This window comes from Choloepus didactylus, chromosome 8 (genome assembly GCF_015220235.1).
Source record: "Choloepus didactylus isolate mChoDid1 chromosome 8, mChoDid1.pri, whole genome shotgun sequence".
Classification (NCBI taxonomy): domain Eukaryota; kingdom Metazoa; phylum Chordata; class Mammalia; order Pilosa; family Megalonychidae; genus Choloepus; species Choloepus didactylus.
Genome location: NC_051314.1, coordinates 35900981 through 35920211, shown reverse-complemented (window position 1 = coordinate 35920211; position 19231 = coordinate 35900981). Strand labels below are relative to the sequence as shown.

Genomic DNA, 19231 nt, shown 5'->3' with positions numbered 1-19231 from the left:
TAGGCCTTTAGGAAAACTTCAGTATGTTTAACTCATTACTGAAGTGCAATCCTTCTCTCCTGGAACTTCCTCTCATTCAATAAATGAAGACTAAAATTTTGACAGATGAAATTGCAAGATAATTAAAAATAGTTTCCAATTTCTGGCTATTAGCCAAATCTTAACCATTGTACATTACACACAGGGTTTTTGTTTTTGTCTATTTTACTTTTTGTTTCTTGTAAACATATTTTAAAGATAATCTAGTTATGGCCTATATTATAATTCCTTCCTGTGTTCTTGTGTTAGGATTCTGGAAGTAGTGAATTCACAAGAGGAATCAAGAATGTAACAGCAAGGTGTTTCCATCACTTACTGGGTTGGGGGTATAAACTTTTATCCTTTGCCAACCCTCTTAGAAATTGTGACTGTGAACTGTCATAACTTCAAAGCACACCCTATTCTCTTGGCAGTTGAGCCAAAACATTTTAATTATTCCTGAACAACTATTATAGGTTAGGGTGGGCAAGTGAATAAGAGTCTTACTTTGCTGGCTTATGATATTGCATATACTTAGATTCAGTTGAATATCAAAATTGCCACAAGCCAGCATATAGTAATTGATGAAGACTTTGACTCAGTGTCTGATAGATATTTCAACCCACGGAAAGCAAAGTTGCTGCTTTTTTGAAATGCTTTTCTGTCATTTTCTTTTTTTAAATCACAAGATTGAAGCAACTTAATTACAGCCAACATGAAAAATAAAACAAAACAACAAACTGTTTATTGAAGTAGAATTGACTAGAACCTTGGGAGGTAGTTACCATGAGAGTGTTGTTACTGCCAAAGAATGGAAATTTGGACATAACCAAACAGAAACAGTGACTTCAGGAAAATATATTTTAGAGGAATGTCAGGTATTTGTCATGTCCAGAAATTACAAAAGAGAAGATGGTACGAAGAGAAAGAGAGAGATGAAGAAAAACAAAGGAAAATTCTAACAGCAAAATCATAATTTTTATTTTTATTTTTATTTTTTTTTGATGAGGAGGAAAAAGGGAGGGAAGCATTTTAAGAACAAGGACGTTTTTGATAGGCTTGATATTAAGAGAGCATGTACAAAAGCCTGAAAGACAAGCACATAATCAGGGACAAATTCAGAAGAGTGGTATAAACCAGTAAGAAAATATCATAAAGCTCAAGTACAGACTGAGCTGAGGCTTGAGAGAATGCTCAAGACAACAGAAAAGGGCTTTTTAAAGCTATGTTCAGAACAAGAACAAGGAACAGCTAGGCTCATTGCTTGGGGCAGATGGAATAATGCTAACAGATGACGAAGAGCAGACCTGCTCAACTATTTGGCTTCTCTTTTTCTCTATCAAAGAGAATGATCTTCAAACTGGAATGTGTAGCATAAACACAGTTAAGAATAAATTGAAGCAACCAAGATAAGTGATGAGAAGAGTTGCAAGTACAATTTGTTGAGTTTCTACTAAGTAAGGGCTGGATACTAGAAAAGAGAATTTAGTTACTTTTATTTTTTTAGTGCTTATTCTAGCTGTGCATGGTAGGTATTATTGTCAACTCCTTTTCACAGATAAGAAAACTGAGGCTCAGGGAGATTTTAATAACGAACCTGAAGTTACATAGACAGAAAGTGTTGGGGCTAGGATTCAGATCCTACTCTAATTAGCCTCTAAGTCTGGCTCTTTTGACTTGATACCCCGCCTGCCATCCTGTGAGCACCTAGCTGTTTTAAACAGGATTGCGTCTTTCAGTTTAAATTATATTTTATGGCACATAAGCAGAGTTCCGTAGATGTTACTGAAGAAACACAGTGTGTAATCTTTGGGAAAACAAGGAAAATGAAATATCAAAATGGTAAAAATCTTCTTTAAAGATTGCCCTTGGACTCTCTAGGGCAAGATTGTGTTACTATGTAAGTGACTTGTAAATATTTGTAAATGAAAATAAGGATTCTTAGGAGGGAGCACAGGTTCATAAAGCATGCTAATTTAGGTTCTCCTCTTCCTGCCTCCTGGCCTCCCTGCCTCCCTCCCTTCCTTCCTAGTTATTTAACTGGTAACCCTGTCATTCTACAGAGGGTCCTATAGTGGCTTAAAACAAGCTGAATTAATCTGGTCTCAGTAAGATAGATTCATATTTGGCTGAATGACTTTATGCAGATTACTAATTTTAAAAGTCAGGTTTTATTGAAATCAAAATACTGTGTTTATTGCATTTCCCTGATCTACCAATAACTCTATCAAAGAAAGGAAATCATTATTTTTTATTGCGATTATTCACATACCATACAATTATCCAAAGATCCAAAGTGTGTAATCAACTGCCATGGTACCATCATACAGCTGTACATTCATCACAATTAATTTTTTTTTCAATTTTTAGAACATTTTCACTACTCCAGAAAAAAAGACAAAAAAAGGAAACTCAAATCCTCCCATACCCCTAACCACTTCCCCTCCATTATTGACTCATAGTATTGATATAGTACATTTGTTACTGTTGATGAAAGAATGTTAAAATACTACTAACTGTAGTATGTAGTTTGAAATAGGTATATATTTTTCCCTATATGGCCCTCTATTATTAACTTCTGGTTATAGTGTCATACATTGGTTCTAGTTCATGAAAGAGATTTCTAATATTTGTACAGTTAATCATGGACATTGCCCACTACAAGATTCACTGTTTTATACATTCATATCTTTGAACCTCCAACTTTCCTTCTGGTGACATATGTGACTCTGAGCTTCCCCTTTCTACCACATTCACACACCATTCAGCACTGTTAGTTATTCTCACAATGTGCTACAGTCACCTCTGTTTATTTCCAAACATTTAAGTTCAACCTAGTTGAACACTGTGCTCATAATAAGCAACCGCTCCCCATTCTTTAGCCTCATTCTATATCCTGGTAACTTATATTTCATGTCTATGAGTTTACATATTATTAGTTTACATCAGTGAGACCCTGTAATATTTGTCCTTATGTGTCTGATTTATTTCACTCAATCTAGTGCCCTCCAGATTTCTTCATCAATCCATTATTTTTTTTAAAGATGGTTTTGTTCACACACCATACATTCTGTCCTAAGTAAACAATTAATTGTTCCCTGTATAGTCACGTATTTATGTATTCAGCATCATCGCAACTATCTATATAAAGACATCTCCATTTCTTCCACAAAGAAGGAGGAAGAGTCACAGAAGGTGGAGAGAAAAAGAAAAAGAAAAAAGAAAGAGAAAACAAACAAACAAACATGACAGCTAGGAAGCAACAAAAGGAAAGAGAGCATTAAACTAAGTAGAATAAAGAGTCAGACAACATCACCAATGCCAAGAGTCCCATACCCCTCCCTAATGTCCCCCTCTTATAGGCATTTAGCCTTGATTTATTGCCTTTGATACATTAAGGGAAGCATAATACAATGTTTCTGTTAATTAAAGTCTCTAGTTTGCATTGACTGTATTTTCCTCTGATACCACCCTATTTTTAACACCTTGCAAGGTTGACATTCATTTGTTCTCCCTCATGTGAAAACAAATTTGTACATTTTATCACAATTGTTGAGCACTCTAAGTTTCACTGAGTTATATAGTCCCAGTCTTTATCTTACCTTCTGGTGTCCCACATGCTCCTAACCTTCTACTCATAGTCATCTCAGTTCAGTGTACTTACATTTTGTGCTACCATCACCCAAAACTGGGTTCCAAACCTCTCACTCCTTTCTTTTCCAATCTGTCTGTAGTGCCCCATTTAGTATTTCCTATAGCACAGGTATCTTGTTCACAATCTCTCTCATTGTCTGTTTGTCAGAGAATATTTTAAACTCTCCCTTATATTTGAAGGACAGTTTTGCCGGATATAGGATTCTTGGTTGGTAGTTTTTCTCTTTCAGTATCTTAAATATATCACCCCACTTCCTTCTTGCCTCCATGGTTTCTACTGAAAAATCTGCACATAGTCTTATAAAGCTTCCTTTGTATGTGATGGATTGCTTTTCTCTTGCTGCTTTCGGGATTCTTTCTTTGTCTTTGACGTTTGATTATCTGATTATTAAGTGTCTTGACATAGGCCATTCAGATCTATTCTGTTTGGGGTATGCTGTTCTTCTTGGATCTATAATTTTATGTCTTTCATAAGAGATGGGAAATTTTCATTGATTATTTCCTCTATTATTGCTTCTGCCCCTTTTCCTTTCTCTTCTCCTTCTAGGATACCCACGACATGTACATTCATGCATTTCATATCATCATTCTTTTCCCTGAGACATTGCTCATATTTTTCCATTCTTTTCCCTATCTGTTCTTTTATGTGTAGGATTTCAGGTGTCTTGTTCGTCAGTTCCTGAGTGTTTTCTTCTGCCTCTTGAGATCTGCTGCTGTATGTCTCCATTGTAGCATTCATCTCTTGTGCTGTTCCTTTCATTTCCGTAGATTCTGCCAGGTTTTTCAAACTTTCAATTTCTACCTTATGTATGCCCAGTGTTTTCATCATATGCTTCATCTCTTTTTCCATATCTTCCCTAAACTTTTTTTTTTATTAAATTCAGTTTTATTGAAATACATTCACACACCATACAATCATCCATGATATACAATCCACTGTCCACAGTATGATAACATAGTTATGTGTTCATCACCACAATCTATCTCTGAACATTTTCCTTACATCAGAAAGAACCAGAACAAGAATAAAAAATAAAAGTGAAAAAAGAACACCCAAATCATCCCCCCATCCCACCCCATTTGTCCTGTAGTTTTTATCCCCATTCCTCCACTCATCCATACACTAGATAAAGGGGGTGTGATCCACAAGGTCTTCACAATCACACCGTCACCCCTTGTAATCTACATTATTATATAATTGTCTTCAGGAGTCCAGACTGCTGGGTTGGAGTTTGGTAGTTTCAGGTATTTACTTCTAGCTATTCCAATACATTAAAGCCTAAGAGGTGTTATCTACCTAAACTTTTTGAATTGATTTAGCATTAGTTGTTTCAATTCCAGTATCTCAGTTGAAGTGTAAGTTTGTTCCTTTGACTGGGCCATAACTTCGTTTTTCTTAGTGTAGGCTGTAGTTTTCTGTTGTCTAGGCATCTGGTTTCCTTGGTTACTCCAGTCAGGTTTTCTCAGACCAGAATGGGCTCAGGTCTCAGAAGGGGGCAATATTCAGTATCAAGTTTCCCTGAGGGTGTGTCTTAGAAGATTGACACACCCTGTGAGGCCTCAAGCCACTGTGCTTTTCCTAACTTGCCCAGCAGGTTTTGCCTGTCATTGTGTTGCTCCTGACTGGTGTAAGGAGGTGTGGCCTGCTTAGTTTCTGTTTTGGCTGTTGGAAATCAATTTTTTTTTTTTTTTTACCTGGGTTGTTCTTAGTGAACCCGTAGTGGTTCCTGGAACTTGTTACATTCTAAATGCTTCTGAATCGTCTATGTCAGCATTCCTCAAGCTGCCTTCTGAGCAACTCTAAGGATGCTGGAAAAAGTTAATAGGTGTCTCATGAGAACACATTTGGGATATGCTGATCTATGCAATAACTTGTTCTTAAACTTTTCCTGGAATAGACATTAACTTCTTCGGTCTACAATTTAGGGACTGGATTTGTTTGCCTTCTCTTTGATTCCTGAGAGCATTCCACATCTGTATACACATCTGTCCATTCAGTATCCTAGGATATAATTCACCTAGGCTTAGAGACTTGAACTCATTTAAAGGAGTTAGGCTCATTCTTATGATAGCATAACTTATTTGGGACTTTATTCCCTATTAATGGTTTAATTTATGAGATTTGAGAAAGAATTAGATATGGAATGTGCAGTATCCAAAAGATAAGGTAAGAAGGAGTAGTGATTTGAAGTTATAAGCAGAGAGATTTCACCTTTGTTTCATTAGAGATTCCAACTTCTAATAATCTGGGAATTTCAAGCAGAGATTATATGATATCTGTTATTGATATAAAGAGGAGTTCATACATTGGATAGAATGTTAGAGAAGGTGACCTTCTACTGAGAGTCTAGGATTACTGATAATTCTGTTTCATACATAGTCAAAAATAGGATAGTTCTCAGGTACTGTCAAAATCTGGGAAATAAAAGATTATTTTGTTATGGTATCATAATTATCCAAGAAAAGTATGTACAATCTCAAATTCCAAAAAGTGATTGCTGCTGGGGTTATTCAAAAGGGATGGGCGGTTGGGCTATTGATCTATTTCAGAGACTCTTTAGTTTATTACAGCAAGATAATATTGCTCTTCCTCCTCTTCCAGGGTATAAGATAACTGGTGCTACTCTACATGGTTTTCCTTTGACTGATCTTTAAAGACAAGAAATCAACTTTTGATTAAAGACCTGTTTGTATATAACATGATTGTGTTGAGATTAAAATGTGGCAGAGGTTTTAAGTAAAGTGGAATAAATCTTGCCCTGTAGATAGGTGAGAAGCAATGCTTGTGAGATTTTTACCAGACTGGAGAACTGCAGTTCAGTATCAACTTTTTCAAAATAAGTCATGATTCTTTGAAAGTAGCTCATTCTTCACAGATGGTAAGAATGGCCTGAAGTATTGGGGCTGACAGGATTACATTTTATTGTTGAAACAAAACATTGCCAAGAATTATAGCTGGTATGCAAGACCTGACTGTGGATGAATTCCATGACAACATTAGCATTTGAAGAATATAACAGAGAATAGTTTTATAATACTTGGTGCATAGTTGGTGCTTAGTAACATGAAATGAATGAGGGACAAAATGTAACTGTTGTTGAGTAAAATTGCACAAAGAGTAATACTGGAGTAACCAACAGATGGTTTTGCCTGAATGTAAGAATTGTGGGGCATCAATTATAGTATAGACAGTTATGAATTCTTTTATAGGATTTTGTCACTTTTGCCTCCCCATTCCAAAGAGATTGTATACACCTTTATAGCAAAAATTTATTCATTTGTTTCTTTTTTCCTAGTAGGTTGTAAACTCTTTGAGGGCAAGTATGGATTGTATTTTAGTCATCATTGTGCTGTAGTTAGACCAGGACCACTGCTTGTGGCCACACATGCTAATCACCGTAAAGCTTCAGGGGCTCCATTCATCATGATGCTGGCCCCACCTTGCCCTCCTCCCTCCCTCCCACTCTGGCCCCACATTTCCCTGTTGTGCAGTGTGGCCTTCCCCGCCTAGACTCTGCTCTGTTCAATCAAATGCTTATTGAATGAACAAAGAGAGGAACAAATGAACAGGCAGACCATTTTCGCAATGTACTTGCAGTCCTTCCTGGAAATGGGGCCTATCAATATAGACATTGGTATCCTAATGTGTGTGTGGAAAATGTGTCATGCAGGCACTACTTAGTGGTGTTGCTGCAGTTATGCCTGCCTTTCCTGCCATTTTTGAAGTCCTTCCTGCAAGTTCTCCCATTTCAAGAAGGAGCAGCTGGTGTGTGGTTTCCTTTTTTGTTCCCTCCAATCTCATAGTATTTTTGGAGTACCTGACACATGCCAAGTACAGTGCTGGTGTTTTTAGATGTATTAGTCATTTAACCATATATATTTTTCTTAGTTCTACAAAGTCTTTTTATTTTACAGGTGAGGAAACTGAGGCACAGAGAGCTACCTTGCACTTGTTCACACAGAAATAAACTGGAAGTGCCAGGGTTCCTCCCAAGTATCCTTGGTTCTAAATCCCATGTTCCTTCCATTAAACCATACAGCATCTCTGGATTGTGCCTCATCTTTGCTCTTTTATTTCTCCTTATTTTTTTTTCCCCTGTCCTCCCTCATCTGCTATCCCCAGAACACAGAGGGGTGGATTTGTTGGCTTACCACTTTTCAAAGGATGCCAAATTGGTGCTCATCTTGCATAATGGGCCCAGAATTCAACCCTTCACTGGTTTAACCTTTTAATCAAAACTAGGCCATTTCCTAATTTATTTATCATAACTTAATCTTTGCCTCTCCTGTTGCTTCTCAGTTCAGGTCTGGATACTATGAAAGAAGTTGTCTTTCACCAGGCCAATGAATGCCATTGTCCTCCAATGTACTCTACAGTAACTCTCTCCCTTTGCTTCCAGAGAGGAAGCGTTGAGGGGAGATTGAGATCATTGGGTTTGGAGTCAGAATGTCACCATTCAAATCCTCACTTTTGCTACTTCCTAGCTGTGTGACTTCAGAATACGTTACCTGTGCCTGGCTTTCCTCACCTGAGAAATGAAGATAAGAATAGTGTTGACATCATGGGCCTGCTGACCTAATCCATGTAGAAGCCCTTAAAGGGGTGCTTGGCCCGTGGTAAAACCCTCAATAAATGCTAGACATTATTTTGAATAAAGGCCAAGAGCCCCACTTGTAGTTTAAGAATCACCCACAAACTGCTCAGGTATCTTTTGCCTCCTGTGCCTCCTTACCCTCTGGTCTCCCATCTTCTGCCTTTTCCTCCAATCTGTCTAAGAAAATCTGTTCTCCACCTGCGAGCCTGCACTTCATCCTCCACCTCCATCCCTACTCTCTGGGCTGGGCTGAGCATCCCTTTCCAGTATGTCAGCTGGTCTACCTTATGATATTGTAGGAGTTTTCCAAAATCCCCTTCATGAAATCTTTCTTAACTGAGAGCAAGAGATGTGGGTAATTCTCCTACTTGTACCTTTTCTGGTCATCCAACTTCACCTCAACAAAACACAGGGGTGCTGAGGTATGTATGTGAAAAGAAAGCATTTGATTTCACTAATTGCTCAGTACCTGACTGTGTACATTCATTTAGAAAATTGCACACTCTTCTGTTTGTGCCTGTTCTGAGCCCATAGCTCCAAGAGAACAGGGCTGTGTCTTCACAGGCCCCAGCCCAGCAGCACCTGCCCATCTGTGAATGTTCTTTTTGATGATTCGGGAAAGAGGACATTTAAATTCAATTTTCTACCAAAAACTTAACTCCTAACATGCGTTCTAAAAGTGGATGTTTAATGCTTAATTCAGATCCAACAGTTGGACGGTCATGTGATGCTTTCTCATCTTGTGTCAGGGGTATATTAATTCTCTGAATTCTCTGGGAAAGATATTTTCCCCAGAGAAGACCTAGAGATTGCCCATGCTTCTTCCCACAAATACAGCTTTGTTTTCCTTCTGAAAGCTTTCCTCTTTACTCCTACGTATTGTTTGACCATGCCTTGTGCTTCAAACTCTGTATTGGGAGAATGACTTTCAAAATCAGATGGTAGGAACGGTTCTGGATACTTAAGAAAGAGCTGCCACTGAATAGTGCGTATTCTTCTGCTTTGGAAAGATGACAACAATTATAGTGGTTTTGCCTGTCATTTAAAAAATAAACACATTCTGAACCTGTCTGGATTTATTGGCTTTACAGAATCCGACTGAAAGTACACCATGCACCAAATTATGGCAGAACAAATTCTTCTTTAGGACATTTATGGGGGGTTGGGTTTATTTCCTTTCTTTCTTGGATGTCTCATTACTAGCAATAATTTTTGAAGTATAGAATTTTTGCTACTTTGTATGAAATTAATCAAAGGCAGACTGTTAGTGGCCTTGAGCTATTTTTTCCTCTCTCTATTGTACCCAAATCCTTGTCGTGACTGCCTCATGTTGTCCCAGACAGAGATGGATATTCCTGAAGAGCCGTATATATTTTATAAAGAATGCCTTTGGAGGCTGACTGGCCAAGTTCTTTTACATGAATAAATAAATAAATAAACAAACAAGCAAACAAACAAATAAAAGCAGTAACATGGGGATAAAATATAGGCCCTTATTTTGTCTTAAAATTTTAACATATGTGGAAGATATTTGTTAATGGAGAAGATGGGGGATATTGCTTGGGCAAATGCCCTTTCTATTGCTAGATGTTAGGATTTTACCTATATTTTTCAGTTTCCAAACTGCTCTCTTATACATAATTAAATTTGAATTTCACAGGAATCCTATGAAGTTGGTAGCGAATATGTTTATTATCCTCACATACAGGAAAGCAGGGCTGCCAAGATCTCGTGACCGAACTCATATGTCAGTCTTCTGATTCCAAGTAGAGTGCTTTTCCCAGCAGATTGTGAATCTCACAATTGATTATTCAAAAGGCCTGGAATAAGGCTTAAAAATTCACATTTTTATCCCACTCCCCAGGGGACTGATTGTGCTGCAGATGTGTATCTTGGGTTTGAACTTCTTTTAATTAGGAGTAATGTATTGGAAATATTTTTAAAACAACTTGTTTGACTTAAGAGAGGACTGCACATATAAGTCTCTTTAAAATGTGCCCCAAATCCAAACTGATACATGCGCAAGAATATTCATTATAACAATGCTTGTAATAGCAAAAGACTGGACTCTTCCAAATATCCATCAGTAGTGGAATAGTTGAATTACCAAATGATAAGCACATTAAGTGGAGTAATATAGAGCTATAAAACAGAATGAGGAAAATCTCTACGTTTTGCCGTGAAGTGATCTTCAGGATCTATTGTTAAGTGAGAAAAGTAAAATGGAAAAGAATATTTATATAGTATGCTGCTTTTAGAAGAATAAAGGAAGGAAAATATATTATGTACATATGTGTGAATATATGTATGTACATATACACACACATACATATTTGTTTATATTCCTAGATACGTCCACTGAAAAAGAACAGAGACAACCCAGAAAAGTGACATCCCATTAACATTTAGTTACCCTAGTGTCCAGATTGCTGTTTTTAAATAGTATTTCCAACTAAAAGACACTAGGATTCCTTGAAGAGATGACTGATTCATGGTCTGGAATATGACATATACAAAATGTCCCTAGGATATCTTATGCCTGAAAGCTATCAAAGAGACTACTTGAGATCATGTCAAATTGATTCAGGGACTAACTTGAAGGGATTCTGAGTAGGAAAAGATCCAGTGAGTATCAAAAAGAATGACTAGAGTAGATTTAAATATATTAATTATATAAAAGTCAACAAGTTTATGACAGTATTCTGAAAAATATAAGACAAGATAATAAAAACCAAACTCATTTGTCATTTCTGGAGTTGTTAGGGCATCAACTCATATTCTGAAAATCGATATATAAAAACAAATCTATTATGCATCTTGCTTTCCTGTATGGACTGTACTTCAGGGTAAGTTCTTTCTAGAAGAATTATTGCTAATAAATGCAGAAGGATGCCAGAAATAGAAAAACTGCCATTTTTCAGCATCTAATGAAATAATGGAACCAGGCAACAATCATTAGTGGATGCTAAAATCATTAGGTGAAAAGTGGATGGAGAACTTTGTAATGGAGAATCAGGCTGACAATACCCACTCATCTATCTCAACATCACTATAAGCAGGACAGCTGAACATTATGTTCCTCCTGTTGTGATCTGATAGAAAAGGAACAGCATCACCTGTGAAGTATTCTTGCCTCTCATCCACACGAGAAATGAAATCAGCCATTTTGAACCAGAATCTCATCAAAGTTCCATATCTATCAGTTTATAGGCAATGTAGGAGAGAGTAAAACATGTTAAATGATACCACAAGGGTACAAATCAGCCAATTCTGAATGTGGGAAATTCTACAAAACAAATGACCCAATTTCCTCAGCAAATAAATAGTATGGGAAGAAAACAAGGGAGAGGGAATTGTTATACATTCAAAGACTTAGGCATTCTATAAATCAAATGCAGTGGGTAAATCTTGTTCGAAACTTGATTTTAGACAAGCCAGCTATAAAAACACTTTTTTCTTAAGCAATGAAAGAAAATTAAACATATTCTGTTTATTATATTTTATTAAGGAATTATAATATGATTAATTCTGACAATGGTATTTTGGCTGTATTTCTTTTAATGTCCTTAAATAATAGAAATACTTACTAATGGATTGATACAATGCCTAAGATGCTCTTTAAAAATAGTCCATCAAAAGGAAAAAAGTATATATATGAATTAGGGAAGCAAATGAAATTAGAGTGGGAGAATGTAATAATTGTTGTAGATTAGTGATGGGTAAATGGGTATTCTTTACACTTTTCTCTCTACCTTGTTGTATATGGAAAATTTACATAGTACAAAAAATCAAGTTGTGCTTTTTAGAGGTAGAATCCTGGTAGGAGTCCTCTCTTTCTTTTTACATTCCTTCCATTTCTTTCAAAATTATTTATGGAGCCGCATTTGGTGCCAGGCACTCTTCTTGTGCTACAGGCCTTGGAAGGTATAGACACTATTATTATTCTTGTTTTACAGATGAGGAAACTGAAACTTTGAGGGATTAAATTTCTTGCCCACAAATCCCAGTTTCTGTCTGTCACTAAAATCTGAGCTATTAAGCATTATTTTGTAATACAAATCAGTTCTTTGACTTTATTACTTTTTATTTTAATTTTTAATTTTATGGAAAAGTTTTAAATAATGAGTGAATAAGGATATTTCAAATAGAGTAGCATCTGTATTTCCTAAGTGTGGGAAAGAGTCAAGAAAGATCCTTCTTACAATAACAAAGACCTCCTCAAAGGTAAAGTGTTGATGTAAGTGAGATGTGTGGCAATTTTCTTCATATTCATAAAAGCATAAAATTCTATAAATTGTAACTTAAAGCCATAGAATTTATTTAGGCTTGTTCTCCAACAGTATATATTTGATGATCTTTTTCCTAGAAATGGAGGCCTGAGAAAAATGACTGATTTCATTTCTCGTGTGTTTCTAAAATGCTTTTAGGACTATCCCAATAAAGAAATCCTCTAAAATTGTCAGAGCAAATAAACAGATGAAATCCTGAATCTCCCCTGTGGCACTGTTTGCTTTACTTTTTTTGCAAAATTATTTTGACTTTTGTAAAAAATCTGGGTGTGCCGTGGGCATGAGCAGACATGGCCCTGTCATCTGTCATACGTGGTGCACTGGATGTAAGAAGTAGCAGTCATCAGTCAGGTCACGATGGCAGGCCACGTTGCAGAATTCTTGCTGCAGGGTGTGCGTGAATCACACCCCTCTGCTTTACAAGATTTAGTGTGACTTTCCAAAATACCTGCAGTGCAGTATTTCTTTTTGGCTGGTCCCTCTTAACGATTTATGCCCTAGAGATGTCTGAGCTGGAGTCTTAAGAATTTATACTAATGGGTCTGACGTTGTTTCCTTCAAGAATGATGGCATTAAATAAGGTCAAGCTCAATGACAAAATCTGAGTTTGGTTACACTCATGACATGCCAGTGAGGTTATCGAAAATGGAAGTAGAATACATATCAATAATATTTAACGTCTTACTGTATGCCAAGTGCTGTGCTAAACCCTTCAATTACCTAATTGCATTTAACCCCCTCAAAATCCTGTTTTATAGCTGAGGTGGCTGAAGCACAGAGAGGTTAAATAACTTGCCCAAGGCAGAGCTGGGCTCTAAACTTAGGTAGTCTGGCCCCAAAACATTTGCTCTCTAGCCATTCTGCAGCCTCGGAGCACCAGCGGAACGGTCTGAACACTCAGTAATCCACACCTGCCACTGCTTGACCTTCTGTGGGCTTTCAGAGCACCTTAGAAACCTTTGTGACATGCCAGAGCTCCATTTTACAGTTTTACAGATGCCTGGAGCCAGGACAGAAAGAAATGAAGAGACTGATAAAGCACACGTGGCAAATCTCTGGCAGAGGGGATATTAGAACACAGAGTCCCAGAGTGATTTACTGTTCTGCTGGGAAGCCAGTTGGCCCAGTTACCTTACAAGGCAGTTAATGGGCATAAGAGTGGCTATTCATTCAAGACTATCACATAATAATAAGATGAACAACAGCAAATTCAGAAAGAAATTAAGTCAGAAATGAAATAAAAACAAATGGCCAAGAAATAATCATTTTGGTGTAAATAAAAAATCTGTCCTGCTTAGTAAAGGTGTATTTGTTCCTTTTCAATTTATTAGAAAAGCAGAGTCTGCTTTCTTTGAGATCCTAAAACATCTTCAGGTACAATTTACTGTTAATATGGTGTACTTTCCTCAAAAGAATGATATTTAGACAAATGTTTTTTTCTAGCTTCAGTCATATATAGAAACATTGGAATGACAACAGTATAGTGTGTTGCTTTTTTCCTATCAAAACTCTATTTGATAGTGTATATGCTACAAACACCTCTAAAATAACCTGCAATTGGCAAGTTATTTCTTTGGTATCTTTTCCTGGTCTGAGAGAGGAAGTTTTAAAGTTTAAATTTGATAAACTTGGTACCTGTGAGAATAAGGAGGAGCAATTTTTGCCAGCTTATATGACTGGAATATACTCTAACATTTATGAAATATCTAAAAATGACACAAACTGATTCTCTCTAACATCAGAAAGAAAAATAAAAATTGTGTCTGCTCCAGCTGATAGAAGGCCTGATGCAGGTTAATAAATGCCATTAGCTCTATGAGTCACCCACTTTTAGGCATTTTCTAGATCTTCCTGATCCCCTGGCCAGCAGGCTAGAAGTCAAAGATGCTTCATTGTGGCTTTCCTCTGTAGCTTCTTTTTCCCTTCAGTGTTTAACCGCAACTATTGCTGGCAGCTACTGGCAAAATAGGAAAGAGAGGCCAAAGAGTGTATCTGGAAAAGCAGAGTGATTTCTTCATAGGAGATCTCTGGGGAATGAAAGAAAATAGATTTGAAGTTCTGTCTTGGCAGTAACTGCAGTGTTTATTAGAAATGCAAACTTGCAATAGTAATTTTAAAGGGAATTTTGGAGGAATAGTGCTACACCACTTCACCAGTGATTAACTGTAATATATGCTTGACTACCAGTGAGAAGCAGGGGGGCAGAGTGGATGACAGACAAAGCATTTGGGTTCTAGTACTGTAGCTCGTACCAGGGACAAGTCACTTAACTCTTTGGCTTTCTACATCTCTAAAGTAAGGGGTTTGTACTTAAATTCAGTGATTATGTCCTAGTTCAAATTTGTATGATTCTAAGTACCTGTGGATTATCCAGGTAAGATGCGGCAGTTGGAATGCTGATTTTGGTTTTTGCCTTAAAACAAAGTATTGGGAGACAGTGGTGGGGTTGGTGTGGGGGTAGGGTGGTGGTCACAGACTCAAATTCATTATCTGCCTGGCCTTTGTAGGAAAATGAGTGAAATGGCTTTGTAAGTGAAACTTTGGTGTAGACTGCACCTAAGGAGTTACAAATCTATATTTTATGTAAAACCCACATTTTAAAACATTGATTTCATCTTTATCAACTCACTTTTCTAGGCCACATATGGCTGGCCTATGGGCCTTCTGCTTTAGACTTCTGATATAGACTCCATATTTTTAGAGGTAAAGGGCAGGGCTTTGGATTCTGCCAGACCTGAATTTGAATCTTTGTTCTGTCCTCTAATGAATATGAAATCTTATACAATTTAATTTAACTTCTCAAAGTCTCATGTTTCTTTCATAGGATTTCCTGAAGATTACATGTAGCATGGTACTCAAGGTATAGTGGGCACATTCTAAATGTTTATTCCATTAACTTTGCTATGAAGGTAGATCTTCTATATGTTTTCCATTTTTATCTCGATGGCCGTGCTTCTCCCAAGACCCTGATATCTACAGATTCTATCTTTTGTTTTTCCCTCAAGGAAACCAATTAAAATTAACTTCTAGTTATTCCACCTTCCCCTTCTATCTTAAGATTTTCAAATTTAGAAAAGAATGGTAAATGTCAGTGCTTTGCCATAGATTCTGAAATTTCTTCAGTTGTTCAAAAATAAAGATTTAATTTTTGAGAGATGAAATACTGACACCATATGGAGGGATACATTTTCTTTTTGCCAGAGGAAAAGAAGGTAAAATCAAATAGATCTATTGGTTACTCTCTTGAGGTAGAGTCTCAAAAACAGTAAAAACTACCTTTGACAATAAGGAAAGCAAGAGAGCATTTCATCTTTATGAAAAAAGTCTAGTGGATAAAGACCCTGCAGTGACTGCTCTGATACTTCCATAGTTTGATTATTCCCTAGGGAAATCTATTTTGAACAGCATTTGCTACAGGCCTTACTATATGCCATGCATTATGCTGATGGACTAATATAAAGATGACTAAGACATAATGAAATTGTGACTTACAAGTCTGTCTTGGCTCTTGAGAGAGATTTAGATCACAATTTGTGCAGAATTTTGTGTAAGTTCCCCTTGAGAGGCTGTACAATAATGTTACCATTGCTCAAGACATCTTTGAAATCTCTCTTTGGAATTTGCTTTTAGAGCCCTTGGCATGTTTTGCTGAAGGTTTTTGATACTCTCAGAAAGTGGATTTGATTTGAGGGGCTGGCTAGGGACTCTTCACCATTAAGTTTGCTACATGATAGTGATCAAACTGGCTTGAGTCATTTTTGGTTCAAAATGAGCCAGGATGATACTTCCGGGGAAGATGGCAGAGTAGGGAGCTCCAGGACCCACTCCTCCTCCAAAACAGCTAGTGGGCAGGCAGGAACTGTCTGAAACAACTGTTCTGAGGCTCTGGAGGCCAGGGGAACACTGTATATCATCCAGAGAAGAATGGGAAGAAGAAGCTGAGAAACTGTGGTAAAGAAGTGTGAGTAGTGGCTTCTGCTAGGTGTTAAGAAACTCAACCTCTCCCTCTGGCAGGGCAGGATCCAGAGCAAGCCAAGACCCACTTCACCTCTGCAGCAGGAGCAGGGATAAGGACAGGACCCAGAGAGAGGAAATTGTGATGTGTGTTCTGGGCAGAGTTTGAGGTTTCAGAACATTTTCTAAAAGGGACAGTGAGCACCCTGCTGCATTTCCTAATCGTGAGGTTGGTGTGCAGCGGCTGGGGGCCAAGCGTGCTGGGCTGGTCACAACGCCGAGCTTCCTCCAATGTGGTAGGCTTGCCCTGGCTCTCTCCATCCTGATTTGGGAATGTTCAGTTCAAGGTTATCCCATGCGGAGAGCCAGGTACCAGTGGGTGCGCTGCAGCCCAGACAGTGATTCTGCAAACTGCATTGAGGAGAAGGGACCAGTGTTCGACCTGCCTTCTGGTGAATCTAACAGGCTCCTTCCTCCGAGGACTGACTCTTTACCAATGGCAAGGTTCCCGAATGTGCAGGATGTGTTTCCTCTTTCTGAGGCCTATTCTGGATTGGACGCTGGCTCTGGATCAGGCTCTGGAGGTGGCTTCCTGACTGAGATGGAACAAGAATACGAACCAGTAGATGAGGATGATGCTCTCCAATACAATGTTCAACCTTTCAAGAGGAATCTGTCCTTAGACTACCAGGACTTGGATCAAGATGGATCAGAAGATGATTTTGTTATATAAAAGTCTCCCTAGGGCTGCAGGAAACAGTTTGCTGAAGGGCACTATCTGCTGGGCAGGCCAGGAAAGCACAGCTTCAGGAACCCATCAAAATGACTTTTGGTGTCTTTCCAGACTCTCTCCCCAGGGATCTTTGGAGCTGGTCTGCACCCCCTTCGTGGGTTTCTGGCCTTGTTTTGGATGGGAAATACCAACTTGGGAAAGTCCTCTATGGGATGACCCTCCTCCCAGAATTTTCCCTTCAGGCAAAGCACCTAGAGGCAACAAAAGGAGTGTAAACAAAACAAAACAAAACAAAAAACACAACAAAAAACCCCACAAAACTGTAGACGGAAAACAAAAATAAACAGAACAGGTCAAGATTTGCAGAAAAGGAACTGAGGAAATGAAGCTTTCTCCTGGGAGTGAAACAATTGCACTAATAGTCAGTCTTAAAAGTTGTATTGCATATCCAGGGCAAGAATCAGATGAAGAATAGCTAAAAAAAACTTATCAGTAAAATGGGCAATTCTAAAGGTCAAGAATAAATTGAACCAAATGTCAAAGAAGAGCCTTACATAAAGCCACTCAAAAATAAAACCCTAGATGAAAGAGAGGTGCCTAGAAATCAGCAAAAAATTACAAGCCATACTAAGAAATAGGTAGATATGGCCCAGTCAGAGGAACAAATTAAAACTTCAGAGAAGACATATAATTTGGAACAACTAATGAAAGATGTTCAAACAATTCAAGGAGATAAAGGAAAATATGGCTAAAGAGATAAAAGATATTAAGAAGACCCTGGATGAGCATAAAGAAGAATTTGAAAGTATAAAAAGAAGCAACATAAATCTTTTGGGAATGAAAGGCACAATAGAAGAGATTAAAAATACACTAGAGGCATACAACAGCAGATTTGAACAGGCAGAAGAAGAGTCAGAGAACTAGAAGTTAGGGACTTCAAAATCTTACAGACAACAGAACAGAACAGAAAACAATGGAAAAAAAATTGAGCATTGTCTCAGGGACTTGAATGACAGCATGAAACATGCAAACATATGCGTCATTGTGTCCCAGAAGGAGAGGAGAAGGGAAAAGAGGCAGAAAGAATATTTGAGGAAAAACTGGCCCCAAATTTTCCAACTCTTATGAAAGACATAAATATACACATCCAAGAAGTGCAATGTACTCCAAACAGAATAAATCTTAACAAACCTACTCTGAGATACATACTAATCAGAATGTCAAATGCCAAAAATAAAGAGAATCCTGAAGGAGCAAGAGAAAAGTAATTCATGACATACAAGGGAACAGCAATAAGTCTATGTGCTGATTTCTCATCAGAATCTATGGGGACGTGAAGGCAGTGGTATGATATATTTAAGGTGCTGAAGTAAAAAAACTGCCAGCCAGAATTCTTTATCCAGCAAAACTGTCCTTCAACATAAGGGAGAGTTTGAAATATTCACAGATAATCAGAAACTGAAAGAGTTCATCAACAAGAGACCTGCATTACAAGAAATACTAAAGGAAATTTTGTAGGCAGAAAGGAAGACAGGAGAGAGAGGTGTAGGGTAGAGTGTAGAAATAAGATTATCAGTAAGGGTTAACTAAAGGGTAAAAGGAAAGACAAAATAAGATATGACATACAAAATCCAAAGGATAAAACTGTTGAATTACTGCCTTTACAATAATAACATTGAATGTTAACAGATTAAACTCCCTAATCAAACGATACAGATTGGCAGAATGGATGAAGAAGTATGATCCAACTGTATGCTGGCTACAGAAGACTCACCTTAGACCCAATGACACAAATAGGTTGAAAGTAAAGGGTTGATAAAAGATATTCCATGCAACAGTAACCCAAAAAGACCTGGGGTAGCTATACTAATATTGGACAAAATAGACTTTAAATGCAAAATTGTTATGAGAGACAAGGAAGGACACTACATATTATGGAGGCAATCCACCAAGAATAAATAACAATCATGAGCATTTATGCACCTAAC

General features: G+C 37.6%; 2 protein-coding genes across 2 annotated transcripts in view; both read left to right on the top strand.

The window, feature by feature from the left end:
• CRADD (CASP2 and RIPK1 domain containing adaptor with death domain) overlaps nt 1–19231 on the top strand; it is a 226700-nt gene that overhangs the window by 117719 nt on the left and 89750 nt on the right. The gene's annotated exons all lie outside the window — the stretch shown is intronic.
• LOC119541690 (serglycin-like) lies at nt 16625–17548 on the top strand. Its single transcript, XM_037845813.1, has one exon. The coding sequence runs from the start codon at nt 16866–16868 to the stop codon at nt 17241–17243; it is 378 nt and encodes a 125-aa protein (XP_037701741.1). The 5' UTR covers nt 16625–16865; the 3' UTR covers nt 17244–17548.

Coding starts and splice junctions, on each gene's coding strand:
- LOC119541690 (XM_037845813.1), top strand. CDS start 16,866: ATGCGGAGAGCCAGGTACCAGTGGGTGCGCTGCAGCCCAGACAGTGAT.